Source organism: Aquila chrysaetos, chromosome 1 (genome assembly GCF_900496995.4).
Source record: "Aquila chrysaetos chrysaetos chromosome 1, bAquChr1.4, whole genome shotgun sequence".
In the NCBI taxonomy this organism is placed as follows: domain Eukaryota; kingdom Metazoa; phylum Chordata; class Aves; order Accipitriformes; family Accipitridae; genus Aquila; species Aquila chrysaetos.
In genome coordinates, this window is record NC_044004.1 from 403,156 (window position 1) to 425,202 (window position 22,047).

General features: G+C 59.8%; 1 protein-coding gene and 1 long non-coding RNA gene across 15 annotated transcripts in view; one reads left to right on the forward strand and one right to left on the reverse strand.

Moving 5' to 3' along the window:
* Positions 1 to 2,853: 2,853 nt before the first annotated feature.
* Positions 2,854 to 4,235, reverse strand: LOC115345833. The gene is made up of 2 exons (XR_003924942.2): positions 4,048 to 4,235; positions 2,854 to 3,547 (listed from the first exon to the last, which is right to left on the reverse strand). It is a non-coding gene; the product is annotated as an uncharacterized LOC115345833 (long non-coding RNA).
* A 153-nt stretch (positions 4,236 to 4,388) lies between these two features.
* Positions 4,389 to 22,047, forward strand: part of DYSF (dysferlin) — a 107,904-nt gene continuing 90,245 nt past the window's right edge. For 6 of the 14 annotated variants that reach the window (XM_030025180.1, XM_030025248.1, XM_030025269.1 and 3 more), the window contains exons 1-16: positions 4,389 to 4,516; positions 9,269 to 9,324; positions 10,113 to 10,204; positions 14,628 to 14,733; positions 15,996 to 16,110; positions 16,260 to 16,453; positions 16,624 to 16,752; positions 17,455 to 17,517; positions 17,708 to 17,758; positions 17,850 to 17,880; positions 18,577 to 18,692; positions 18,904 to 19,030; positions 19,357 to 19,460; positions 20,401 to 20,469; positions 20,554 to 20,597; positions 20,737 to 20,819. In XM_030025180.1, coding sequence (XP_029881040.1) covers positions 4,429 to 4,516; positions 9,269 to 9,324; positions 10,113 to 10,204; positions 14,628 to 14,733; positions 15,996 to 16,110; positions 16,260 to 16,453; positions 16,624 to 16,752; positions 17,455 to 17,517; positions 17,708 to 17,758; positions 17,850 to 17,880; positions 18,577 to 18,692; positions 18,904 to 19,030; positions 19,357 to 19,460; positions 20,401 to 20,469; positions 20,554 to 20,597; positions 20,737 to 20,819 — 1,468 coding nt within the window. In that variant the 5' untranslated portion in view covers positions 4,389 to 4,428. Of the gene's footprint in view, positions 4,517 to 6,918; positions 7,086 to 9,268; positions 9,325 to 10,112; positions 10,205 to 14,627; positions 14,734 to 15,995; positions 16,111 to 16,259; positions 16,454 to 16,623; positions 16,753 to 17,454; positions 17,518 to 17,707; positions 17,759 to 17,849; positions 17,881 to 18,576; positions 18,693 to 18,903; positions 19,031 to 19,356; positions 19,461 to 20,400; positions 20,470 to 20,553; positions 20,598 to 20,736; positions 20,820 to 22,047 lie in introns of those variants that run through there. The other 8 variants (XM_030025190.2, XM_030025229.2, XM_030025200.2 and 5 more) reach the window with 3 other exon arrangements.

The window sequence follows — 22,047 nt, forward strand, 5'->3', positions numbered from 1 at the left end:
CATGTGCTGCATATGCTCCATGCTGCCCCAAAGCAGTGACCCTCATGGTAAAGGTTTCGGAGATCCTGTGGATAGTTACGCTCCCTTTAGCCGCCTTTTTCCTATGGCCTCTGCAGTCTCACGATCGTCCCAGGAAGATAAAGCCAAGGCCAGCAAGGGGAGCAAAGGCTATTCCAGCACTGCGTTAGCATGCCTGTCGTTACTGTGGTCAGCCAGGGACGTCACTGTCCTTTGCTGTTTCTCCTTGGTGACCGAGTTAGCTATTTATTTTGGGTTGTTTTTTCCCTAGTTTGTTGAAGTCTGTAGATCACAGCCTGTGGAGCACTCAGCAGCATGGCTGAACTTTGTAATCTGCTCTTGAATGTTGCTCATTGCTGAGTCTGGGTCTCTGGCTGGCATGCTCTTAACAGCAGATCGCAGTCTGGATCATGATTGACTTTGAGCTTTTATTTTTCACCTAGCCACTTGAAATTTATTTAAAAGACTGTTTTTTAAAATCCACCACTGTCTCTGCCACTCCTTCAAACTTTGGGTAGTTGAGTTTGGCTGAATTATGTTCCTGGAGGAGGGGTAAAGAAGTGTTCCTACATGTCCAAGGAAAATGAGAGTCTCAGTGGTTCTACCTGGTGGGGATATTACATGTCATACCTGTGCCATAGCTGGTACAAAAATCCTTGTGTCTTCAGACCGCTGATCAGTAAAGCACCAAAACAAACTGAACTTTGGGTTCAGCAAAGGAAGCACTTGCATGTCGCTGATGTGGAACATGTTCCTTGATGGGAGATGATCCTGTGAAGTCTCGCAGACTTATAGGTCCTTGCTTCTTCAAGAGCAAGCACGTGCGGAAAGAGGTGCTTGTATTTCATGTGGTGAAGTAGTCGAATGATACTGAGCTGGTAAACGTCTTTAAATACTTGTCCACTGCCCAAAGTCCATGCCGTGTATTTGCAACGAGGACAGGCCCTGCTCTGAAGGTTCCAGAATGAAGGCTTTGCTTTGGGCTGTTCATGTAGTTGACAGGCAGGTTACAGAACTTCGTAAATGATTGCTGTTGGGCCCTTTTTTTTTGTTTTGCTTGAGTCTGTCAGTAAAGGCCGCTGCTGTGGCTGAGCTTGCTGCCTCTGTGTGCTGGTGAGCCATTGCGCTGGTCTGTCCTTTCCAACCCCCTCTGAACAGATAAGTGTCTCAAAAATGCACAAGGGATTTAGACCAGCAAATACTTGGCAAGCCAGGGAGCATGATTCAGGGTAAGAGTGTGCGTGCGTGTGTGAGTGAGTGCACATGAGCGTCCCTCTTCTTCCTCTCCACTGACTGCTAGGAGGAGCAGTCCCCTGCTCCAAAGTGGTGAGCAGTACAGATGAGATTGGTGGGATGTTTTTTAACCGCTTCATTACTCTCCCTTAGTTACTCTTGGGTTACTAGCAATTCATAGAGAAGAGAATTTAAAAATCCTGTCTGAAATAGCAGGGTAGAAACTGGAATTTAGCGCAAAGAGCCTGCAGCTCGGTGCAGAAAGCGTCTGCAGAGCTGCACCCCAGCCGAGCTGCCCCGAGAGTCCCCAGCAGAGCCCAGCAGCTTTGCAGCATTTTTTCCCAGCCTCGCCAGAGTGCGGGCAGTGGCTTTCTGTCCTCGTTAGTCCCCTCTCCTTTACAATGCAGCTTTATGTGCTTGCGCTTCTGAGTTTTCACAGTCCCTCTGTGGAGTCAGGAAGGCAATTCCTTGCCACGGTCTCTTTGTCGCTTTATCTGTGCGGAGGACGAGAAAATAACGCTGTTGTTCTTCATTCCCGCTTCTGCCGCGCAAGCTGCAGTCCAAATTTGCCTTTGCTGAGCATGTGGCAGGGCGGAGGAAGAGACGAGCACCCCGCGCCCTGGGGACCGCCGCTCTGTTGGGGTCCTCTGCCTTGCCCGCCGGTGGGTCGGGCTGCCGTGCCCCCCGAGCCGTGCTCCGCTCCCGTGCGTGGGTCACCGGCAGCTGCTGAGCGGGACCGGACTGGTGGGGTGTCAGGGGTGCTGGAAGCAGCCTAAGGTCATCCTCCTGCTGCTCCTCTCTCCCTGCTTTGCCTCCCCCTCTTGCACACACCCCCCCAAATGCTTTGGGGTGATAACCACCCTTCCCCACCACGCCTGACGTGGTTTTACCTTGCTTTAAGAGAAACGGCTTTTCCCAGAGAGATGCTGAGAAATCACCTGAGTTGTGAGCAGCTCAGCACTTTTAAAGGCTGCTCCAAGGGCGAGGCATTGGCAAACGAAGAAAACAATTTGGCTTTTAATGGGATCGCTCACGGCCCTGCCCAGGTACACCCCATCAGCAGGAGTTTGGGGGTGCCCACGGTGGGCGAGGACCGCAACTCGGGGGGGGCTTCGCCTTGGCTAAAGCCCTGATGCCGCCTCAGTTGCCTGCCTGCTCCCAGCCCAGAGCTGGAGGCTTCCCGGGGCCGGGAAGATGGGATCCAGCATCACCTCCCGGCTGGCTGCGAGGCAGAGTGTGACCCTGGAGATCCGTGGATGGAGACTTCGGTCAGTAAATCCTTTTTCTGCTCTGCATCCACGTCTGCTTGCAGCTCCCCAGACCCTGTTTGTGCCTGGCCCTTCCCTTTGAGACGCCAGAACATCTGGGATAAAACCAGGGCAGTGCTGGAGCGGCCTCGGGGAAGAAATGCAGGAGCTGTGGGGGCTACTTAACTGGGAATTTTGAGGCAAAACACCCCGTCCTGTCCCCCCAGGATGATGTGGAAAAAAAAGAAATTAGGAAAAATGAGGTAAAACCCCTGACCACTGTGACAGAACGAGCTGTTACTGGTTTTCTGAACGTTGCTCCCCCAAGATGTACGGTGCTGCACTTCAGTTCATGTTGTGACTAACGGTGCTGCAAATTGAGTTTATTTTAGAGCTGCCGGTAATTAAAATGGCCACGTGCTGTGCCCCCCGTCCCCTTGGCACATCCACAGGGACGCTGCTGCCGGCTCCTGGCAGTGTCTGCCTGCAGATGTGCTGAGTTAAGTAAAATCCACGGAATTTTTTTGCAATGGCTTTTCTTCTGCCCTTGCAGGATTTTTTTTTCTCCCTGTGCCTCACCGAGCTCGACCCAGGCAGCACTTGTACTCGTGTGGAGCCCGGCCGGGTGGCCGCAATGCCCCAAATTATTATTTAAGGGTCTCACAAAAGAAATAGTCCTTGTAGGGCTGAGATCGTGGGGTCCGTGGGCCTCTTGGTGCAACATGCTGGGGACAGGGATGCTCCCAGTGAGCTGAGATGGATAGACAAGGGACAAACGGGCTCTTTCAAGGGGTCTCGTGCTAAATTTTGGAGGGGTGCAGAGGGAGCGAAGGGGATGGAGCCGTGGGAGGAGGAATAGGGGGGCCGGGGGAGCCCGTGGCTGGGCCGTGCTGTCTCCTGCGAGTGCCCTCGGCTTTCTTCTCGCGGATAAGGATGTTTCACCCAAATGCGATTACGCTGCTGCTTCCGCAGATTTTCTGCCTCGGCGGCCGACCCCTGCGCTGGTGCCGGCAGGCAGCGGTTTTCGCTGCGGCGTCGTGGGTTCGTACCTAGCAGGAGGAGCGGGAAATGGGTTTAGATAAAGCCAAAGAGGGTAAAAGGGAGAGACGGGGTGAGCGTGGGAGCGGGCCAGCCCCGAGCAGCCGGGGGGGTTGCAGGGAAGAGGGGTCCTGGCCCGGTGGGGTGGGAGGGACCTCGCTGAGCCCCTTGCTGGGAAACCCAGGGGTAAAAATAACCTCCCCAAAATAGCCGGGTGCCGCGGCCGTCCCCACCTGTCACCGCGCGGCTGGTCACGGCTGTGCCAAAACGAGAGACGTCTTCCCATCCCCCAGCTGGGGAAACTGAGGCAGGGGAAGGAGCGTTGGGACTCTGTCCCCCCCCACACCAACCGGTGCTGCTCAGCACGGGGATCGACTGGTCCCAGTGGGACCCTTAGGGTGGGGGGTTTGCGTTCACCCACCTCTCGGGGGGGCCACGCCGAGGGGTGCCGTAAGGTTCACCCTGCGTGTAGCTCGGACCCCCCAAGACCCCCCCCCCCCCGTTTTCCCACCTTGGAGGTGATGCTAGCCCCCCAGGCCTGTCCCTGGCATCACGGTGAGGGGCTGCGGCTGCACCCGGGGGCTCCCCAGCACCTTCCCCCCCCCCCCCCCAATTTGGGGTCTTGGGGGGGGGGTGTCCTCGCTCCTGCAGCAGCCGCGGCGGGGGGGACGACACACACTTGCCCTTGCTGCTTCGCCAGCCGCCTCCAAAGCCTGGGGGGGGGGTTTGGGGGGGGGGGTGTGTGTCTCCCCCCCCCCCCCCCCCCCGCAGGGCCCCAGCCAGCCCCGGCCGCGGCCGTTCCCCTTTAAGAGAGGCGGGTACCAGGCTGGGGGGGGGGGAGCCGGGGGGGGGTCAGCGGGGCGGCAGGAGGCGGCCGGGCCGGGCCGGGGCGATGCTCCGAGTCTTCATCCTCCACGCGGAAAATGTCCGCACGCCGGACGCGGACATCAGCGATGCTTACTGCTCCGCCGGCTTCGGAGGTGCGGGGGGGGGGCGAGGGGGGGGGGGGGGGTCCGGTGAGGCTGGGGGGGGGGTGTCTTCTGGGGGCGGGGGGGTTGCACAAGGCTCTGTCCCAGCGGCGGGAACGGCGCTGAAAGCGGCGGGGGGGGGGGGTCCTGCATCTCCAGCCCCCCGCCCATTCATCCCCTTGGCCCCCCCCTCGCGGGGTCCCACCATGCCCCCCCCGTCGTCCCCCCCCCCAGCCGATGTTCATTGTCCACGCAGCCCCCCCCCGGGGAGCCCCCTGCCCCCCCTTACCGGCGGGGGGGGGGGGGGGCGGGAGCGGTGCCGGCCCGGGGGGGGGCCGGGGGGGGCATAGCTGAGCGGTGAGAGCACCAGCGGCAGCCGGGGCTATTTCTGGCCTTTGCTTTGCTCTGGGGGGACGGCGATCGCGGGGGGGGCCCGGCATCAGGGGACACGGGGGGGGGGGGGGCAGGATGCCCCCCCCCTTCCCTGTGACCCCCGTGGCCGAGGGGGGGGCGGTTGCCTGTTGGGGACCTGCCTGACATCCACTTCCCCGGCCCCCCCACCCCGCTGCCTGCACCCCAACAGCCCTGACCACCCCCCCCCCCCCAAGCCATGTCCCCTTCTGCCAGGGATTTATTTCCAGCCCCCCCCCCCCACGGTCACAGCCGGCCCCATTCGGCTGCACCCCACGGTTGAGCCATCGCTGCGCCGGGCCCGGGGGCTTCACCTTGTGTCCCCAGGAGAAGACGGTGTTTGGGGCTGGGCAGGGCGCGGGGGGGGCCGTGCCGGGCCCCCCATACGTGTATGTCCCCAGTCCCCTGCGATGGTGACGATGGTCACGGGGGGAACCAGCCTGCAACCTCCCGGGACCCATCCAGTGCCAGCTTGGCTCCCAAATCCTCCCCCCGGAGGGGTGACAAGGAGAAAGGAGGCAGCGTCTGACGCGTCACAGCTCGTCTGCGACGCTCCGGCCACCCTTGGGATGAAAAAGCATCTTTTTGGGGTTTGTTGTAGGGTATGCGACGAGCCGGAGAAGAGAGGCCGTGTGTCAGCACTCGTGTGCTTGCGCCCGCGTCTCCCAGGCAGTCGTGCCTGGCTCTGTGGCCGGGGGGGGGACCTTCCTCGTGGCACGGACGTCCCTGTCGCACCGTCACGGTGTCCCGGTGTGTCGTGACAGCCGTGGGAAGCCCCTCACCCGCCTGAGCAGCAGCTTCTTCCTTCTCATATGCCCTTGTCCTCGCCAGCCGGCAGCGCGCGGGGGCTGTGACAAGGGGACAGCCCTCGCCTCTGCTCCAGGGGACAGGGAAAGGGGTGACGGGGGGAACGTGGACCCCCCCCACCTCAGCCACCGGTGTCAGCTGGACCCGGGGGTGCGGGGGGCTCGGGGTGGGTGCTGGCTGCGCCTCAGCCCAGAGCGGGGTTTGCGGTGAGAGCCCAGCCGGGGTGCCGGTGCTGTGGGGTGCTCAGAGCCCCCACCCAGCAGTGGGACCCCCCCCCCAAGCTGACGTGTCCCCAGTGGCGTGGCATCCCCGGGTGTGGGAGCTCCCCGGCTTGCACCATCGCAGGGGTGCTGATGCTCTGCAGCCCTGTGGTGCGTCACCCCTGGGGAGTCCTGGTGCTCCAGTGTCACCAGGGTCTTGTGCATGTGGCATCTCCCATGTCCTGCTGCTCCAGCATCCCCAGGGGTGGTTCACCCCCGGCGTCTGCTATTCTGGCATCCCTGCAGCTCGTGGCACCCCCAGGTCCAGGTGCTCAGTCACCCCGAAATTGCAGCACCCCCAGATGCTCGTGCTTTTGCACTCTTGGGGCTTGCAGCATCCCTGAGTCCGGATGATTTACCATCCCCAGGGCATGCCCGGGTTCTGGTCATTTGTTTACCACCCCCAGGGCTTGCAGCATCCCCGGATCCCAGTGATTTATTTACCATCCCCGGAGCTCGCAGCATCCCCGGATCCTGGTGATATATTTACCATCCCCAGAGCTCGCAGCATCCCTAGATCCTGGTGCTGGGGTGTCCTCGGGCTTTGCAGCATCCCTGGTTCCCCATGATTTAATTTATCATCTCTGGAGCTTGCAGCATGCCTAGATCCCGGTGATTTATTTACCATCCCCAGAGCTCACAGCATCCCTGGATCCTGGTGATTTATTTACCATCCCCGGAGCTCACAGCATCCCTGAATCCCGGTGCTCGGGCATCCTCAAAGCCTGTAGCATCCCCAGATCCCGGTGATTTAATCTACCATCCCCGGAGCTCGCAGCATCCCCCGTTCCCGGGTCTTTGGTACCCCGGTGGCTCCCGGCATCCCGGGTCTTGCAACCTCCGGAGCTGCCGCGCCGAGGCGCTTCGTGTCGCCTCCCGGGCACCTTCTCCACCCACCGGGGAGGGCCGGGACGGGGGAGGTGGCGATGATGGGGGGGGGGGAACGACCGGATCCTGCCCCGGACTGAGCCCGGTTTGGCCTTACCGTGCCCTGCTCCATCTCCCAACCATGCTGCGTTGCTTAGTCCAACGAGCCAGCCACCTCCCCAACTTGGAGAAGGGGGACAAACAAAGCGACCCGGTGGCCAGCCTGACTTTCCGAGGTGAGGGGATCCCCAAATCCGGGTTGGGGTGGGCAGGATTATTGCTTTGCCAGACTCTTGTCTGCTTTTGCAGCCCCCTTCTAGCAAAGCCCGGCTTCTGCGGGGCGCCCGGCCAGGACGTACGTCCTGGCCGGGCGCCCCGCAGAAGCCGGGCTTTGCTAAAGCTCTATCCTTGTCCTAAATCCTTGCAAAATTCCCCTGCACCCCACTACCGAATGGACCGTAGCCCCTTCCATCCCCACCCTCTGATGCATCCCGGTGCCGTGCTCACACACACGACACCGGCGTGTCCGAGGATCCCTGGGGTTGGGCTGTGAATTTTATCACTCTTCCTCTATGATTTTTGGGGTGCGCAGGGTCGTGGGCGACAGAGAGAAATCCTGTTGCCTCAAGGATTTTTCCCGTTGGGATTTGGGGACGGTCATTTAGCGCTGCCACCCCAGTTTCACAGCATCTAAAATTGATGGGGTGACAGGGGTGATCCCTGGCAAAGAGGAGGATGCGGCTTTGCTGCAGGGTACTGCTGCCTTGGGTGCTCTCAGTCGCTCTTGTGCTTTGCTTTCGTTACGGTCTTTTAATTACTAATCTGAGACTGATAAAAATAACCCCTTATTTAGGGGGTTATCCCATTGCTGTGGGTACCGGAGGATGGAGGTCCCAGGAAGGGAGTGTTGCCTTTGCACCTCGAAAGCACTCACCGGAGGATGTTGCTTTTTTTTTTTTTTTTTTTGGCAGCCGCTTCCTGGCGGTGGAAAATGTCCATTTTTAGAAAAAAAAAATAAAATAAGGAAACGAAAGGGATGAGTGGCTTCTGACCCAGCCTTTCCTGTGCTGCGTGGGGTGGGTGGGGGGGAACGGTCCTGCCGCCGGTCCCTGCCCGGCCGGCTCCACTGGCCCCGGGACCCCTCGTGTGTTCATCCCACTGTGGGTGCTGGGTGCTGTCCCAGGGTGGGCTCCATCCATCCTCCGCCAAGGCAGAAGGCAGGTCTCATCAGCCAAATCACGGTCCCGAGAACGCAGGGGGAATTCCAGAGCTCTGCGTCCCATGAAGATGAGGCATAAGCAGGAGACGTGCCTTAAATCGAGGGTGTTTGATGTCTCTTGGGCTCGGTGACGTTGTCCAGAGGTGCCGTGTCAGGGCGATGGCAGCTCTGCCTCCCTCCCGGCCCCAGCCTGGCTCCGGCGGCCGCTTCAGCTCGGGGCTGGGAGATTTAGCAGAGATTCTTTAAAACCTGCAATAGGAAAAGGTTAATTTAGCAATGCTAAAATAAAAAAAAAAGGAGAATATTTTGAGTGAGCGGCTTGGGCACCCCACCAGCCCCGTGGTGTGCCGTATCCACAGCTGGGGGTACCTATATATATATATATATATATCTATATCTCTATAGGGCCCTGCAGGGCGCCCGGCCAGTGTCCCCCGGGGTTTGAGTCACCACTATTGTTTGGCTCTTCCTTTTCCTCTTCCCCCCGGTCCCTCCCGTGACGTGGCCCCTGGGGGCCCAGCGGGCGTGTGGCCAGTTTTTGGTGTGATGTGAGGGTCGTGGTTTCGGGGTGCAGCTGGGGCTGGTGTGGGGGCTCCTCGGGCAGGGCTGGAGCCCCCCCGGCACCGGGGCTCCTCAGGATGTTGGCTTTGGGTTGCTTTTAACTGCTGCTGCCCGATTCCAGTCCCCTGGATGGCTGTGATCCCGAGACTGGGTGACAGCATCCCATTGCATCGTTTGGGGGTGTCAGTGGGACAACCCCCCCACCCCCTTCAATGTTCAAGCATCCGACCCTTGTCACAGGGAATCTGGGTCCCCTCTGGGACTGCACTGAGGTTTGGGAGGAGGGAGGATGATGTCTGGGTCCTCCGTGGCACCTTCCAGCCCGAAAACCCACCCAGCAGCCTTTGGGAGCCTCCCCTCTGCCCTGCTCATGGGGAAACTGAGGCACAACCCACCGAGATGACTCGCCTGGGGTTTTCCAGCAAGGCTCGTGGCAGGGCTGGGGCTCGAAGCGGGGTCCTGCAGCCCATCTGTGCAAGGATGTGTGCAAGGAGCAGGGCCTGATCCTGCTCCTGGGAGCTGCGGGTGTCGCTGGAGGGTCTCGACCCCACCTGTGCACGAGGGGGACCGGAATTTTGGTTATTTTCCCCGCAGTTTGGTGGGGAAACTGGTCTGACCCATGCGTGTTTCTCCCTGCAGGTGTGAAGAAGAGGACTAAAGTCATCAAGAACAATGTGAACCCCGTATGGAACGAGGTGAGCGCGTCCCCATCCCTGTCCCCACCCCTGTGGGGAACAGTCGGGGATGGAGGGTGCTGTGGGACCCGGGTGCAAGCCCAGCAAGGTGCCCCAAGCACAAGGGGCTTGTGGGGGTCCGGTGATGCCCAGGGGTTGTCACCCCACGGAGGGTTTGGGGCCAGTCCTCATCAGGGGCAGCTTTCTATCCGAAATTCTGGGCACTGGCAGTGGAGGAGCGGGACCGAGCCAGCTCCGCACGGCCCTTTGCTCCAGCCTCTTCCCCTTTCATCAAGATCTTATCAGGGCTAAGCACGCACATTAAAAGAAGCTGTTTAAAAATATTGCAGCTTGAGGGGAAAACAAGTGTGTTTTACTCATCAGCCTGGCCCAGGGGAGGCTATTTTTTCCAGCACCTTCTTCCTTCTAACCCTGACCTGTACTTTCGTGGGTCAGAATTAAAAGAAAAAGGGTTTTAGTGAGCAAACTAACACCTTTTTGGTGCAGAAACGCTGCGTGCCAGCTCCCATCATTTTCTCCTTCACTTTTAATCCATGATGAGGGGAAGGCCTTTGCCTGGGGCACGTTTTTTCTGTGGCTCTGCCGGGAAATTTTGCTCAGCGCACACGTGGTGCCGAGGTTTGTGCCGAGGGGCCGGGTTGGAGCTGTCAGCACCGTGATGGTGAAGCCGGTCCGGCGTTTTGGTTCTCCTCCTCGAGCCCACGGTGGTGCCGGAGCCGGTCAATGCCTGCGTGAGCATCACGGTCCCAGCTGGGCGCTGACCCTGGCTCTCCTCTCCTCCCCTCCAGGGCTTCGAGTGGGACCTGAAGGGAGCTCCCCTGGACCCGGGCGCTGAGCTCACCGTCGTCGTGAAAGACCATGAAACCGTGGGGAGAAACAGGTGGGAGAAGCGTCGGGTGCCGGGTGCGAGACCCCTGCCCCGCTCCCATCGCCGGCACACACGCGTGCGCGCCCGAGGCTTTGCACGAGGGGGCTGGGGCGGGCGGCGAGGGGCATTCGGGCTCTCCCCGGGCTCCACGCGTTGCTTCCCGGCGCCGACTGCCCTTTAGCGGCTGGTGGGAGGCGAGAGCCGCATTTCTGGGCTGCTTCGCTCAACGGCCGGGGAGAAAAACCAGCGTTTGAGGGCGGGGAGCACACAAGGGACCCTTGTGCCCGCCGCCTCCCCCGGGGTTGCCGTACCAGCACGGCCGCCTGCCCCCGGGAGCAATGCCGGCGCCGCGAGGCCCCGGTGATGGGCGCTTGGCCCGGGAGGTGTGAGACGGCGGCCAAGCTCCTTTCCCGAACACACTTTGCCGGCCAGGCTGGGAAGGGCGGCGTTTGCAAAACAAACAGCCCGGGGCGGCTTCCTTTCTGACGGCAGCTCCCGGTGTCCCTCGCTCCGGTGGCAGAGGAGTTTTCCCCACGGGGTCGGGGTCTCCCTCCTCGTAGCGGCTGTGGTAGGAAGGAGGGCGAGAGCGGACGGTGATGCCACCTTCAGCCCCGGGACACACAGCCCGGCCACCCTCCGGCAACCCACGTCTGCACGCGGGGCTCCTTCAGCTGGGATCGCTGCTTGCACAGGGGAAAAAAATATAGGAAATAATTTATTTTTGGGCGGCGGAGGGTGGGAAACTGCTGCCCTGCTCCGGCTGGGATGGGGTGGACCGTCCCAGGGCGAAGGATCCCATTTCCAGGGCTGGAGATGATGCTGGATTTGCTCTTGGGCTGGAGGCCAAGGGAGGTGGAAACTGGGTCTGGTCCAGCTCGGTGGCGTTGTGCGTCTCTATAAATAGAGAGAGGAGGACGGGAGAAGGGTCCCAGCTCCTGGCGCAGGGAGATTTTGTCTGTCTGCGTGGGGAGCAGCCGCTCTGCCACGGCCCACAGGGACCACGATGCTTTTGCGAATGGTCCCCTCTCTGTCACGAAGGCGATGGGGGATTTTTGCTTTTCCTTCCCTTGGGAGAAAATACCAGCCTGCCCGTCCACACAGGTGCTGCAAAGAGCAAATAGGGCACTTAACAGTGACAGGCAATTAATGCCCTGTCTGGCTGCTGTTGCTGTCTGAAATCACAGAATCACAGAACGGTTTGGGTTGGAAGGGACCTTCAAAGATCATCTAGTCCAACCCCCCTGCCGTGGGCAGGGACATTTTCAACTAGATCGAGTTGCTCAAAGCCCCATCCAACCCAACCCTGAACACTTCTAGGGAAGGGGCATCCACAACTTCTCTGGGCAACCTGCTCCAGTGTCCCACCACCCTCATTGTAAAAAATGTCCAATCTCAATCAACCCTCTTTCAGTTTAAAACCGTTGCTCCTTGCCCTGTCACTACAGGCCCTGGTAAAAAGTCTCTCTCCATCTTTCTTGTAAGCCCCCTCTATATATTGAAAGGCCACAATAAGGTCTCCCTGGAGCCTTCTCTTCTCCAGGCTGAACAACCCCAACCTCTCGGCCTGTTTTCATAGGAGAGGTGCTCCAGCCCTCTGATCATCTTCGTGGCCCTCCTCTGGACTCACTGCAACAGGTTGGGGACCCCAGAGCTGGACGCAGCACTGCAGGTGGGGTCTCACCAGAGTGGACTAGAGGGGCAGAATCCCCTCCCTCGACCTGCTGGTCACACTTCTTCTGATGCAGCCCAGGATATGGTTGGCTTTCTGGGCTACAAGCACACATTGCCAGGGCATGTTGAGCTTCTCGTCAGCCAACACCCCCAAGCCCTTCTCTGCAGGGCTGCTCTCAATCCACTCACCCCCCAGCCTGTATTTGTGCTTGGGATTGCCCCGACCCATGTGCAGGACCTTGCACTTGGCCTTGTTGAACTTCATGAGGTTTGCATGGGTCCACTCCTCAAGCCTGTCAAGGTCCCTCTGGATGGCATCCCTTCCCTCCAGCGTGTTGACCGCACCACACAGCTTGGTGTCGTCGGCAAACTTGCTGAGGGTGCGCTCAATCCCACCGTCCATGTCACCGACAAAGACATTAAACAGCACCGGTCCCAATACCGACCCCTGAGGAATGCCACTCGTCACCGCTCTCCACTCGGATGTCAAGCCGTTGACCACAACTCTTTGTGACCATCCAGCCAATTCCTTATCTACCGAGCGGGTCCATCCATCAAATCCATGTCTCTCCAATTCAGAGATGAGGATGTCACACGGGACAGTGTCAAATGCTTTGGACAAGCCCAGGTAGATGACGTCCATTGCACTTCCCTTGTCCACCAATGCTGTAACCCTATTGTAGGGGCCACCAAATTTGTCAGGCATGATTTGCCCTTGGTGAAGCCACGTCACCAGTCACCTCCTTATTTTCTATGTGCCTTAGCATAGTTTCCAGGAGGATCCGCTCCATGATCTTGCCGGGCACAGAGGTGGGGCTGACTGGCCTGTAGTTCCTCGGGTCTTCCTTTTTTCCCTTTTTAAAAATGGAGGCTATGTTTCCCCTTTTCCAGTCAGTGGGAACTTCCCCGGACTGCCACGACTTCTCAAATATGATGGATAGTGGCTTAGCCACTTCATCTGCCAGTGCCCTCGGGACCCGTGGCTGCATCTCATCAGGTCCCATGGACTTGTGCACCTTCAGGTTCCTTAGATGGTCTCGAACGTGATCTTCTCCTACAGCGGGCAGTTCTTCGTTCTCCCAGTCCCTGCCTTTGCCTTCTGCGTCTTGGGCGGTGCGGCTGGAGCGCTTGCCGGGGAAGACTGAGGCAACAAAGTCGTCGAGTACCTCAGCCTTCTCCATGTCCCGGGTAACCAGGTCTCCCCTTTCCTTCCGGAGAGGGCCCCCATTTTCCCTCGTCTTTCTTTTATGACGGACGTACCTATAGAAGCTTTTCTTGTTGCCCTTGACGTGCCTGGCCAGATTGAATTCCATCAGGGCTTTGGCTTTCCTAACCTGATCCCTGGCTGCTCGGGCAATTTCTCTGTATTCCTCCCAGGCTACCTGTCCTTGCTTCCACCCTCTGTAGGCTTCCTTTTTGTGTTTGAGTTTGTCCAGGAGCTCCTTGTTCATCCACGCAGGCCTCCTGGCGGTTTTGCCTGCCTTCCTCTTTGTTGGGGTGCATCGCTCCTCAGCTGGGAGGAGGTGACCCTGGAATATCGGCCAGCTCTCTTGGGCCCCTCTTCCCCCCAGGGCTGTATCCCACGGTACTCTACCAAGCAGATCCCTGAAGGGGCCAAAGTCTGCTCTCCTCAAGTCCAGGGTAGCGAGCTTGCTGTGCGCCCTCCTCACTGCCTGAAGGATCTTGAACTCCACCATTTCATGGTCACTGCAGCCGAGGCTGCCCTTGATCTTCCCATTCCCCACCAGCCCCTCCTTGTTGGTGAGAACAAGGTCCAGCATGGCACCTCTCCTCGCTGGCTCCTCCATCGCTTGGAGAAGGAAGTTGTCATCAACGCGTTCCAGGAACCTCCCGGATTGCTTGTGCCGTGCCGTGTTGTCCCTCCAACAGATAGGTACTGGGGTGGTTGAAGTCCCCCACGAGGACCGGGGCTTGTGAACGAGAGGCTGCTCCTCTCTGTCTGTCGAGGCCTCATCCGCTCGGTCTTCCTGGTCGGGAGGCCTGTAGCAGACCCCCCCATGATGTCACCTGTCCCTGCCCTCCCTTCCATCCTGAGCCATGGGCTCTCGGTCGGCTCCTCGTCCATCCCCGGGCGGATCTGGTCCGTGATCTCATGGCGCTGTTAGGACGGCACGAAGCGGTTTGAGGGCTTCCCTGGCTCTGGGCGAGGAGGAGCTGGGCAGCAGCACTGGACCCGCTCCCCGGCCAGCCCTGGTTCTTCCCCGGGTGAACCGGCACTGCTGGCTGGGGTGGGAGGTGGCATGGCGCAGGAAGGGTTAACCAGAAGCTGAACACCAGGGAGGTGCTGAAATCCAATAGGGGATATATCCAGTTTTACGTGGTTTAAAGTCCTCCTGGATCATGGTGGCACAGAGACAGCAGCCTCGGCTGCCAGCAATGATCTCACCCATCTCCAGTGAAACCCCCAACCCCTTGCGTCTCTCTTTTCTCCGCTGGCAAAGAAAAATCCATCAGCGCTTCGGTTTACGGCTCCTGGTTCCTCAGCGTGGGCTTTTAGGTGCTTTTCCTTGATAAAAAGGGGACAAAGTCCCCGGAGATGCTTGCTCCGGGTGTCTCACCCGGGCTGGGTCAGAGTCACCCGATGCCCGTTCCCGTTCTCCCAGGGCAGCTGCCAGCCGGGATGCTGGCCAGCGTGTCCCCCCCGTCCTTGCCCTCCAGGTCGGTTGCTGGTGCCCGGGTTTGCACCAGCCGCGGCTCCTCGGCCCCTTCCCCTGTTGACTCCCCGATTGCTCTTCACCCCCAGGTTTTTGGGAGAAGCCCGAGTGCCCCTGCGAGATGTCCTGTCCTCCCCCAGCCTGGCGGCCTCCTACAACCTCCCCTTGCTGGACACCAAGAAGCAGAGCACCGGGGTGAGTCCCTGCGCGGGGACCAGTGAGGCCAGTTTAAGCAATGTCCCTACCAGTTGCAGCTCCCAGCTGGGGACCAGTCTGAGCAATGTCCCTACCAGTTGCAGCTCCCAGTTGGAGACCACTGTGAATGTTGTCGCCACCAGTTGCAGCTCCCAGCTGGGGACCAGTCTGAGCAATGTCCCTACCAGTTGCAGCTCCCAGCTGGGGACCAGTCTGAGCAATGTCCCTACCAGTTGCAGCTCCCAGCTGGGGACCAGTCTGAGCAATGTCCCTACCAGTTGCAGCTCCCAGCTGGGGACCAGTCTGAGCAATGTCCCTACCAGTTGCAGCTCCCAGCTGGGGACCAGTCTGAGCAATGTCCCTACCAGTTGCAGCTCCCAGCTGGGGACCAGTCTGAGCAATGTCCCTACCAGTTGCAGCTCCCAGTTGGAGACCACTGTGAATGTTGTCGCCACCAGTTGCAGCTCCCAGCTGGGGACCAGTCTGAGCAATGTCCCTACCAGTCGCAGCTCCCAGTTGGAGACCAGTTGTCCCATCCTGGGCTCGTTTTCAACAAGCAGACCCGGTGGCTGGGGCAGGGGTCAGCAGGAACACGCTCGGTCCGTGCTCGCGCGGGGACCCCTGCGCCGTGCCGGGGGACTCACCTCCCCGCATCCCGCGTGTCCCCCTCCCCTCCTCGCCTTGAAGCCTGGCGAGAGCTTTGCTGGGGACACCCCGGTGCTTTGCTGGGGACACCCCAGCAGCAGATGGGTCAAACCTCTTTGCAGGATGGATGTTGGCAGGGGCTGCAGCCCGTGCACCCGTGAGACAGGGATGTCCTCGCCAGGCGGCCGGTGGGCTCTGCGGGGAGCACTGGGAGCACCCTTCGCAGCCCCTTAAATCTCGGGTCTCCCTTTCTGCAGCTCCCTTCTCCTTGAGCCTTTCCCCGGCTCTGCCTCGGCATCTCCCTCCCTCCATCTCCCTTCCCGGCGGATGCAGCGTCCGGCCCCGGCTCAGCCCGGCCTGGGGCTGCCATCTAGCGGGATGGGGACCGGGTGGTCACCCCGCTGGGACCCCGCACGTCCCTGGTGCTCCTCCCATGGGCCCTGGGACACTTTTCCCTGCTCTGTCCCTTTTTCACGGCGTTTGCGGAGTTGCTGCCGCTGTTTCGGCTGCATCCCCCACGCCTGGGCAGAACATCATGGGTGGCATCCAGCACCGAGGCTCAGACCCCAGGAGAGCGTTTCTGGACACTCGTATAATGATTATTTCCTTTTTTCCAGGCTTTCCTCATCCTGCAAGTGTCCTACATCCCCCCACCGGGAGCTGCCCCCTTGTTTCCCCCTCCGGCCCCCCCTGAGCCAGCACCGGCTGCTGCTGAGCCCGACACGGTCACTGGTAACCAGAACCCTTCGCGTGTAGCACCAGGGGCGGATGCGTCCCCCCGTAGCATCGCGTTTTTCGCAGCCAGACCCCTCACCCTGCAGTCCCGCGATGCCTGGCCCCACCTCGCTCACGTCCTCCGTCTTCTTTCTCGCCCCGCGCAGAGACGGCTGGAGAGGAGGAGACGGAGGATCAGGCGGCAACGGGGGATGAGACGGAGCCCTCCTCCTCCTCGGGGCCGCCGGGATCCGAGCCCCCCTCGCTGCCCCGCAAGCCCCCCATGCACCATGTCCAGGGGTTGAAGAGGAGGAGGAGCTCTCCCAAAAAGCCTCTATCCAACAAGCCGCAGGACTTCCAGGTGAGACGAGGCTGGTGGGGATGAGCTGCTCTCCTTGAACCCACCTCCCCAGGGCCCCCCAGCCTGTCCGTATGGGGGGGGTTCGTTACCTGAGACACCCCCTGAGGTGCCGATCCCAAGGGTAGGACTCACCCCAGTGACTCCCTGCCCTGTCCTCCCTCCCGTCCCAGATCAGGGTGAGGGTCATCGAGGGCCGGCAGCTCCCCGGGGTCAACATCAGACCCGTGGTGAAGGTGACGGCCGCCGGGCAGACCAAGAGGACGAGGATACGCAAAGGCAACAGCCCCTTCTTTGATGAGGTGAGGGGTGTGTGTGTCTCTGCTCCGGGGGTGTCAGGAAAGGCTCAGGAGCATGATGGGTTGGGGTCCCGAGTGATGGAAACCCCGGTGCAGCCCAGAGGCTGAGACGTGGCGATGGGGACTTCAACGGGAGAGAAGCTCAGACAGCAGCAGGGAGCCCTTTGGCAGGTCCAGCATCCCCTGCCTTCGTGCAGGGCTCATCTTGGTCACCTTCCCAAAGTGACTCGTGTCCCAGAGCCACCAGTAGCATACTGGTGGCATGTCCTGGGCAGAGCTGCGCACAGGCAGGGGTGGGCAATGCAGCCGGGCTTGCAGGATGGGTACACTTGGGCTTGTCCCCAGACCTGTCCCCAAAGCAGATGCTTCAAGCCTGCCTTTTGGGATGTCCCCAAAGCCTGCTTCAACCTGCCCCTGTGCTTTATTTGGAGACCCCCAGGAGAGCTGGTCTGGATGTGCTTTTGTCAACCAGCCCAGCAAAAGCAAACTGGAGGATATTGCTCATCGGGGTGCACCAAAGTCACCCAGCACAACCCCTTCGGGGGGGCTGTTGCTAGTAATGGGGTGGGGGCTCACCTAAGAGGTGGGGAAGAGGCTCCAGCCTGCGGAGCTGGGGGCATGGGAGAGGCTGGGAGGTGCGAACATGCCCTGGGGGGGAGGCTGGGGCAGACCTCCACCTTGCACCCTCACCCCTCTTTCCTACAGACCTTCTTCTTCAACATCTTCGAGTCACCGGCCGAGCTGTTCGATGCGCCCATCTTTATCACGGTGAGCTTAGGGAAATGTTGGTCCTGCCCGTCGGGAGGGCTGGGGCGATGCTCGGGGCCATCGCCCTGTCCCCCTCCCCACAGTGCCCCGGGAAGCGTCCCCCCATTTCCCAGGCAGGCATGTAGCAGGGTCCTCCACCCTGGGAGGATTTGGGCTGTATTTACTGTTTTTCCTTATTTTCATCCCACAGGTTGTGGACTCTCGGTCTTTCCGGACAGACTCTGTGATCGGGGAGTTTCGAGTAAGGCCACCCTCTCTCCTCTTCCCCCCATTTTCTGCCACACTGACCCATGGGGTGAACGCTGGCATTTCTTTTTTGTTTCATTGCACAGATGGACGTCGAGACCATTTACTCCGAGCCAAGTGAGCCCAGCAGGCGGTCGGGGTCCGGGCCAGGGTTACCTCCCGCGGCTGGGTTGGGATCGCTCTGGGAAACCCTTTTTTTTGGGCCAAACATAGGGGATACACACACACACCCCACAGCTTTCCCGTATATGAACCCAGACGTGTCCCTATATCCATCATCACCACCCATTTCTCTTCCCTTTCCCAAGATGTACGTCCTCGAGGCTTTCAAATCATTGTACCACCAACGTGCTGGCAGAAAGCCCCACCAGTGCAGCCCGGCTCAAAGTTTTTTATCTTGAGCCCTGCTCATTATTTCATCTTTTATTTTCTCTCGAAGGTAGTTTTATCATGAAGATAAATTTCCTACCCTAATCACTGCAGAGAAAAGCTCGGTAATTTTAGCCATAAAAAATTAAGACCTACAAGGCGAATCTCTTCATAACATGCTTTAACTTTTGGTCAGTCCTGAAGTGATCAGGCAGTTGGATTAGATGATTGTTGTAGTTCCCTTCCAACTGAATCATAGAATCATAAATCATTTAAATTGGAAAAGATCATCGAGTCCAACTGTAAACCTATTCTATTCTATTCTATTCTATATAAAAGAAACATAGTATTTATTATAAAAAACCCACCCAACAGCATCCTTGAAGCCATCTCCCTGCATGTCTGAGGACCAGCACACGGGTCTCAATCTCTTTTCTCCCCTAGAACACGCGTTCCTCAGAAAATGGCTATTGCTCTCTGACCCAGAGGACTTCTCCGCGGGGGCCAAGGGCTATCTGAAAGTCAGCCTGTTCGTGCTGGGGCCTGGAGATGAAGCTCCTGTGAGTATTGCCCTGGCTGCTATGGGGGGACCTTCCAACCCTGGTACTCCACTGCCTTGAGCCACCAAACCCCATAGCTGTTCCCAGGGAAGCTGCGGCTTTGATCTTCCTCCATTTTGGGGGCAAAGTGCTGGATTTTGGGATTTTGCTGCTCATTTCAGGACTTTTGGGAAGCGTGGTCATGTTTTCCTCTTGTCCTGTTGTCCCGCAGCTGGAGAAGAAGGAGGTCTTGGAAGACAAGGAAGACATCGAGGGCAACCTCCTGCGCCCCACTGGGGTCACCTTGAGAGGGGCTCACTTCTGCCTGAAAATCTTCAAAGCCGAAGACTTGCCCCAGAGTAAGTGTTTCCTTTGCTGGGCTGGAGCGCGCCGGATCCAGCCCTTGGCATTGCGGCGGGTTGCAACCTGCCAGAGAGGAGTAAGGGCACAGATAAGGAAACTTTATCCATAGCCTTGGTCCAAAGACCTTGCAGATACTGGTCAGTTGCAATGTACTGGGAGATAAGTCTCTTACTGGTGCAAACTGGTATTTAGCCTCCTGACCAACCCCACCTGGCTCAATGGAGATGCGCAACCCGCATGGTGGGACAGCCTGCACGGAAAGCCAGGGCCATCTGGACACCATGTGCTTTCATGAGCTTTCAGCATCTCTTTCCCCTCCCAGTGGATGATGCCGTCATGGACAACGTCAGGCAGATTTTTGGCTTCGAGAGCAACAAGAAGAACCTTGTTGATCCCTTCGTGGAAGTCAGCTTTGCGGGCAAGACGGTGAGCGGCCGGAGCGGGGAGCCCCTCCTGGGTCTGGGATGACAGCCGTGCACGGGGAAAGTTTGGTCCCAGCGTGGGGAAAATTTGCTCCTTTGCTTTGCTGGAGCTTTTGCAAAGGTCCCGTCAGTCCTTGTCACACCCCGTCTTCTTTCTCTCTGCATTGCAATGTCCTGCAGCCCAGCTGATGTCCCCAGCCCTGTCGCCATGCGTGTGGCACGCTTGGAGCCGAGCGGTGCTGCTGGACACGGCGTGCCGGGCTGCACCGGAGTAATTTCTTTGTCGGGCTCTTCGTGGTGCTGTTGCATTAAAAATGGGGATGGAGAGGCTGAGCTCCTGGGGGAAGGGGGATAGTGCAGCAGCGGAAGGTTGTGCTGTTCTTGGCACTGCCTGAAGCGAGCGGCTGGCTGTCCCTATGCCACCAAATGTCCCCCCCCCCATGACCAGCCAGGATGTGGAGGTGGCTTTGCAGAGCCCTGTCCCACTCCCTTTGCTGCCGGGTGCCCTCCAGTGCCTTCGCCAAGTGAGATGCCCACGAACTGCCACTTGTCTTTTGATCCGCAGCAGCACTAAAGGGCTGAAAGTCTCCTCTGCCCGTAAATCTTCCCCTGGGGACAGTGCCCGGGGTGGGGGGAACAGAGGCTCGGGACATGATTCTGAGCAACCACAGTGGGAAGGGAGTGAGTTTCTGGTGGTCCTGGCGGGGGTGAGATCCCTGAGCAGCCCGTAGCATCCTCTGCCTCCTGCCCAGATGGGGTTTGCCCACGCGATGCAGAGCCCCGCCGGGCCACCCATCGAATGGAACCTGTATTTTGGGGGACCTGAATCTTTCCAGCTCCGTGGACGTGGTGTGCGGCAGCCCTGCTTTGCTGAAGCGCAGCCGTGAGTGAGCTGCAAGCGCTGGGGCAGCGCTGACTTTTCATTCCCCGTCTCGCACCTCCAGCTGTACTCGAGGATCCTGGAGAAGAACGCCAACCCGCAGTGGAACCAGCGCCTGACGCTGCCGGCGATGGTGAGTGCGGGTGCCTGCCGCGGCCCCCCCCGCCCGCCCGATCGCACCGCTGCTCACCACTCCTCTCCCTCCCTCTTTTCCCAGTTCCCTTCCATGTGTGAGAAGATGAGGATCCGGGTGACCGACTGGTGAGCGGGGAGGGGGCTCGCTGGGGGGGGGCTGCCTGTGGGGAAGGCTGAGCTGGAGGAGCGGGGTGGGCAGGGGGAGACCCCACGGGCAAACCCATCCCCGGTCCACGGTGCGACGGCATCACGGGTTGTGTTGCAGGGACCGTCTGACGCACAATGATATCATCGGCACCACCTACCTCTGCATGTCGAAGATCTCGGCCCCCGGCGGGGAGCTGGAGGGTAAGGGGGGGGGGGGGCAGCAGGACAGGATTTGGGGTGCATGGCCATGGAGGAGCACTGCATGCTCGTGGCTGGAGGTTGGTGTTGGCTTGGAGGATGTCACAGCCGGGATGGTCCCTGTCAAGTTGCTGGTGCTGGGGCAGACGTAGGACGGGGTGCTGGGGGTTGCTCTGTCCTGCGGTCTGTTTTCGGGTTGGACCTGGCCCCCCCTGGTTTGTGGTTTTGAAGATCTCCAGGTCCTCCCAGGGGTGTTGGGATGGGAAGCTGCAGGACCGTGGTGTGCCGGAGGTTTTGCTTCCTCTTCTCCTTGCTGAGCGGAGGTGGCTGTGTTCCCCCATGCGGTTGGTGACGGGGCGGTGGTGTCACCGGTGCTGGAAGATGCCACGTCCCACCCGTACGTGCCCCCACTGGTGACTCCTCCTTGGGTGGCATTTTGGGGGCTGTCACAGGGTGGGATGGGGGTTCAGGTCCAGCTTGTGCTGAGGGTGCTCTTTCAAGTCCCAGGGGCTTTCTGAACCAAAGGACCACCACGGAGGGGCCGGCAGGGCTCAGCTGGGTGACACCGACTGTGTCCCCGGCGCTGAGCGGGAGGGCAGGGAGCTGGGACGCGGTCGTGAGGCTGCCGAGAGCGACGGCAGGGCCAGGAGCAGAGGTTGCCCTAACCTGCGTGAGCATCTCCTGCTGCTAATGAGCTTTGGCGGCATCTGCAACCCCATCGGGACTCCCCTCGCTCTGCTCCCTTTGCTTCGTGCATCTCTGAGGCTCTCGGGTTCCCTGCAAACCCCCGCCTCATCGCGAGCATCCCCACGCCGTAGGGACGGGACTGGTAGCAGCCACCGGGGCTTGAGCCTGATGCAAAGCTGCAGCCACGTGTCCCGCAGCCCGCGTCCCCCCCCCAGCGCTGCCCGGCTGTGCATGCAGGCGTGGAGTTGGGGTGCAGCACTGGTCTCCACTGTGGTGCTTGTGTGTCCAGCCCCCACCTCTTCCCCAGTTAAAGTTTAGCTCCTGGTCTGGTCTGGAGAGAGAGAGAGAGAGAGGCCGGGGAGGGAGGAGGAGGCTACGAGGGGTCTGCCTGGGACCAGGACACCCCACCCCACCCCGAGACCTACTTGATCGTGAGGAGGTGCTGGGGAACCGTGGGTCCCCCCCACCCCGTGGCTTCATCCAGCTTTTGCAACACAAGCAGCATCCTTCAGGGATGCTGAAATCCTCTTTCATACCAATCCCA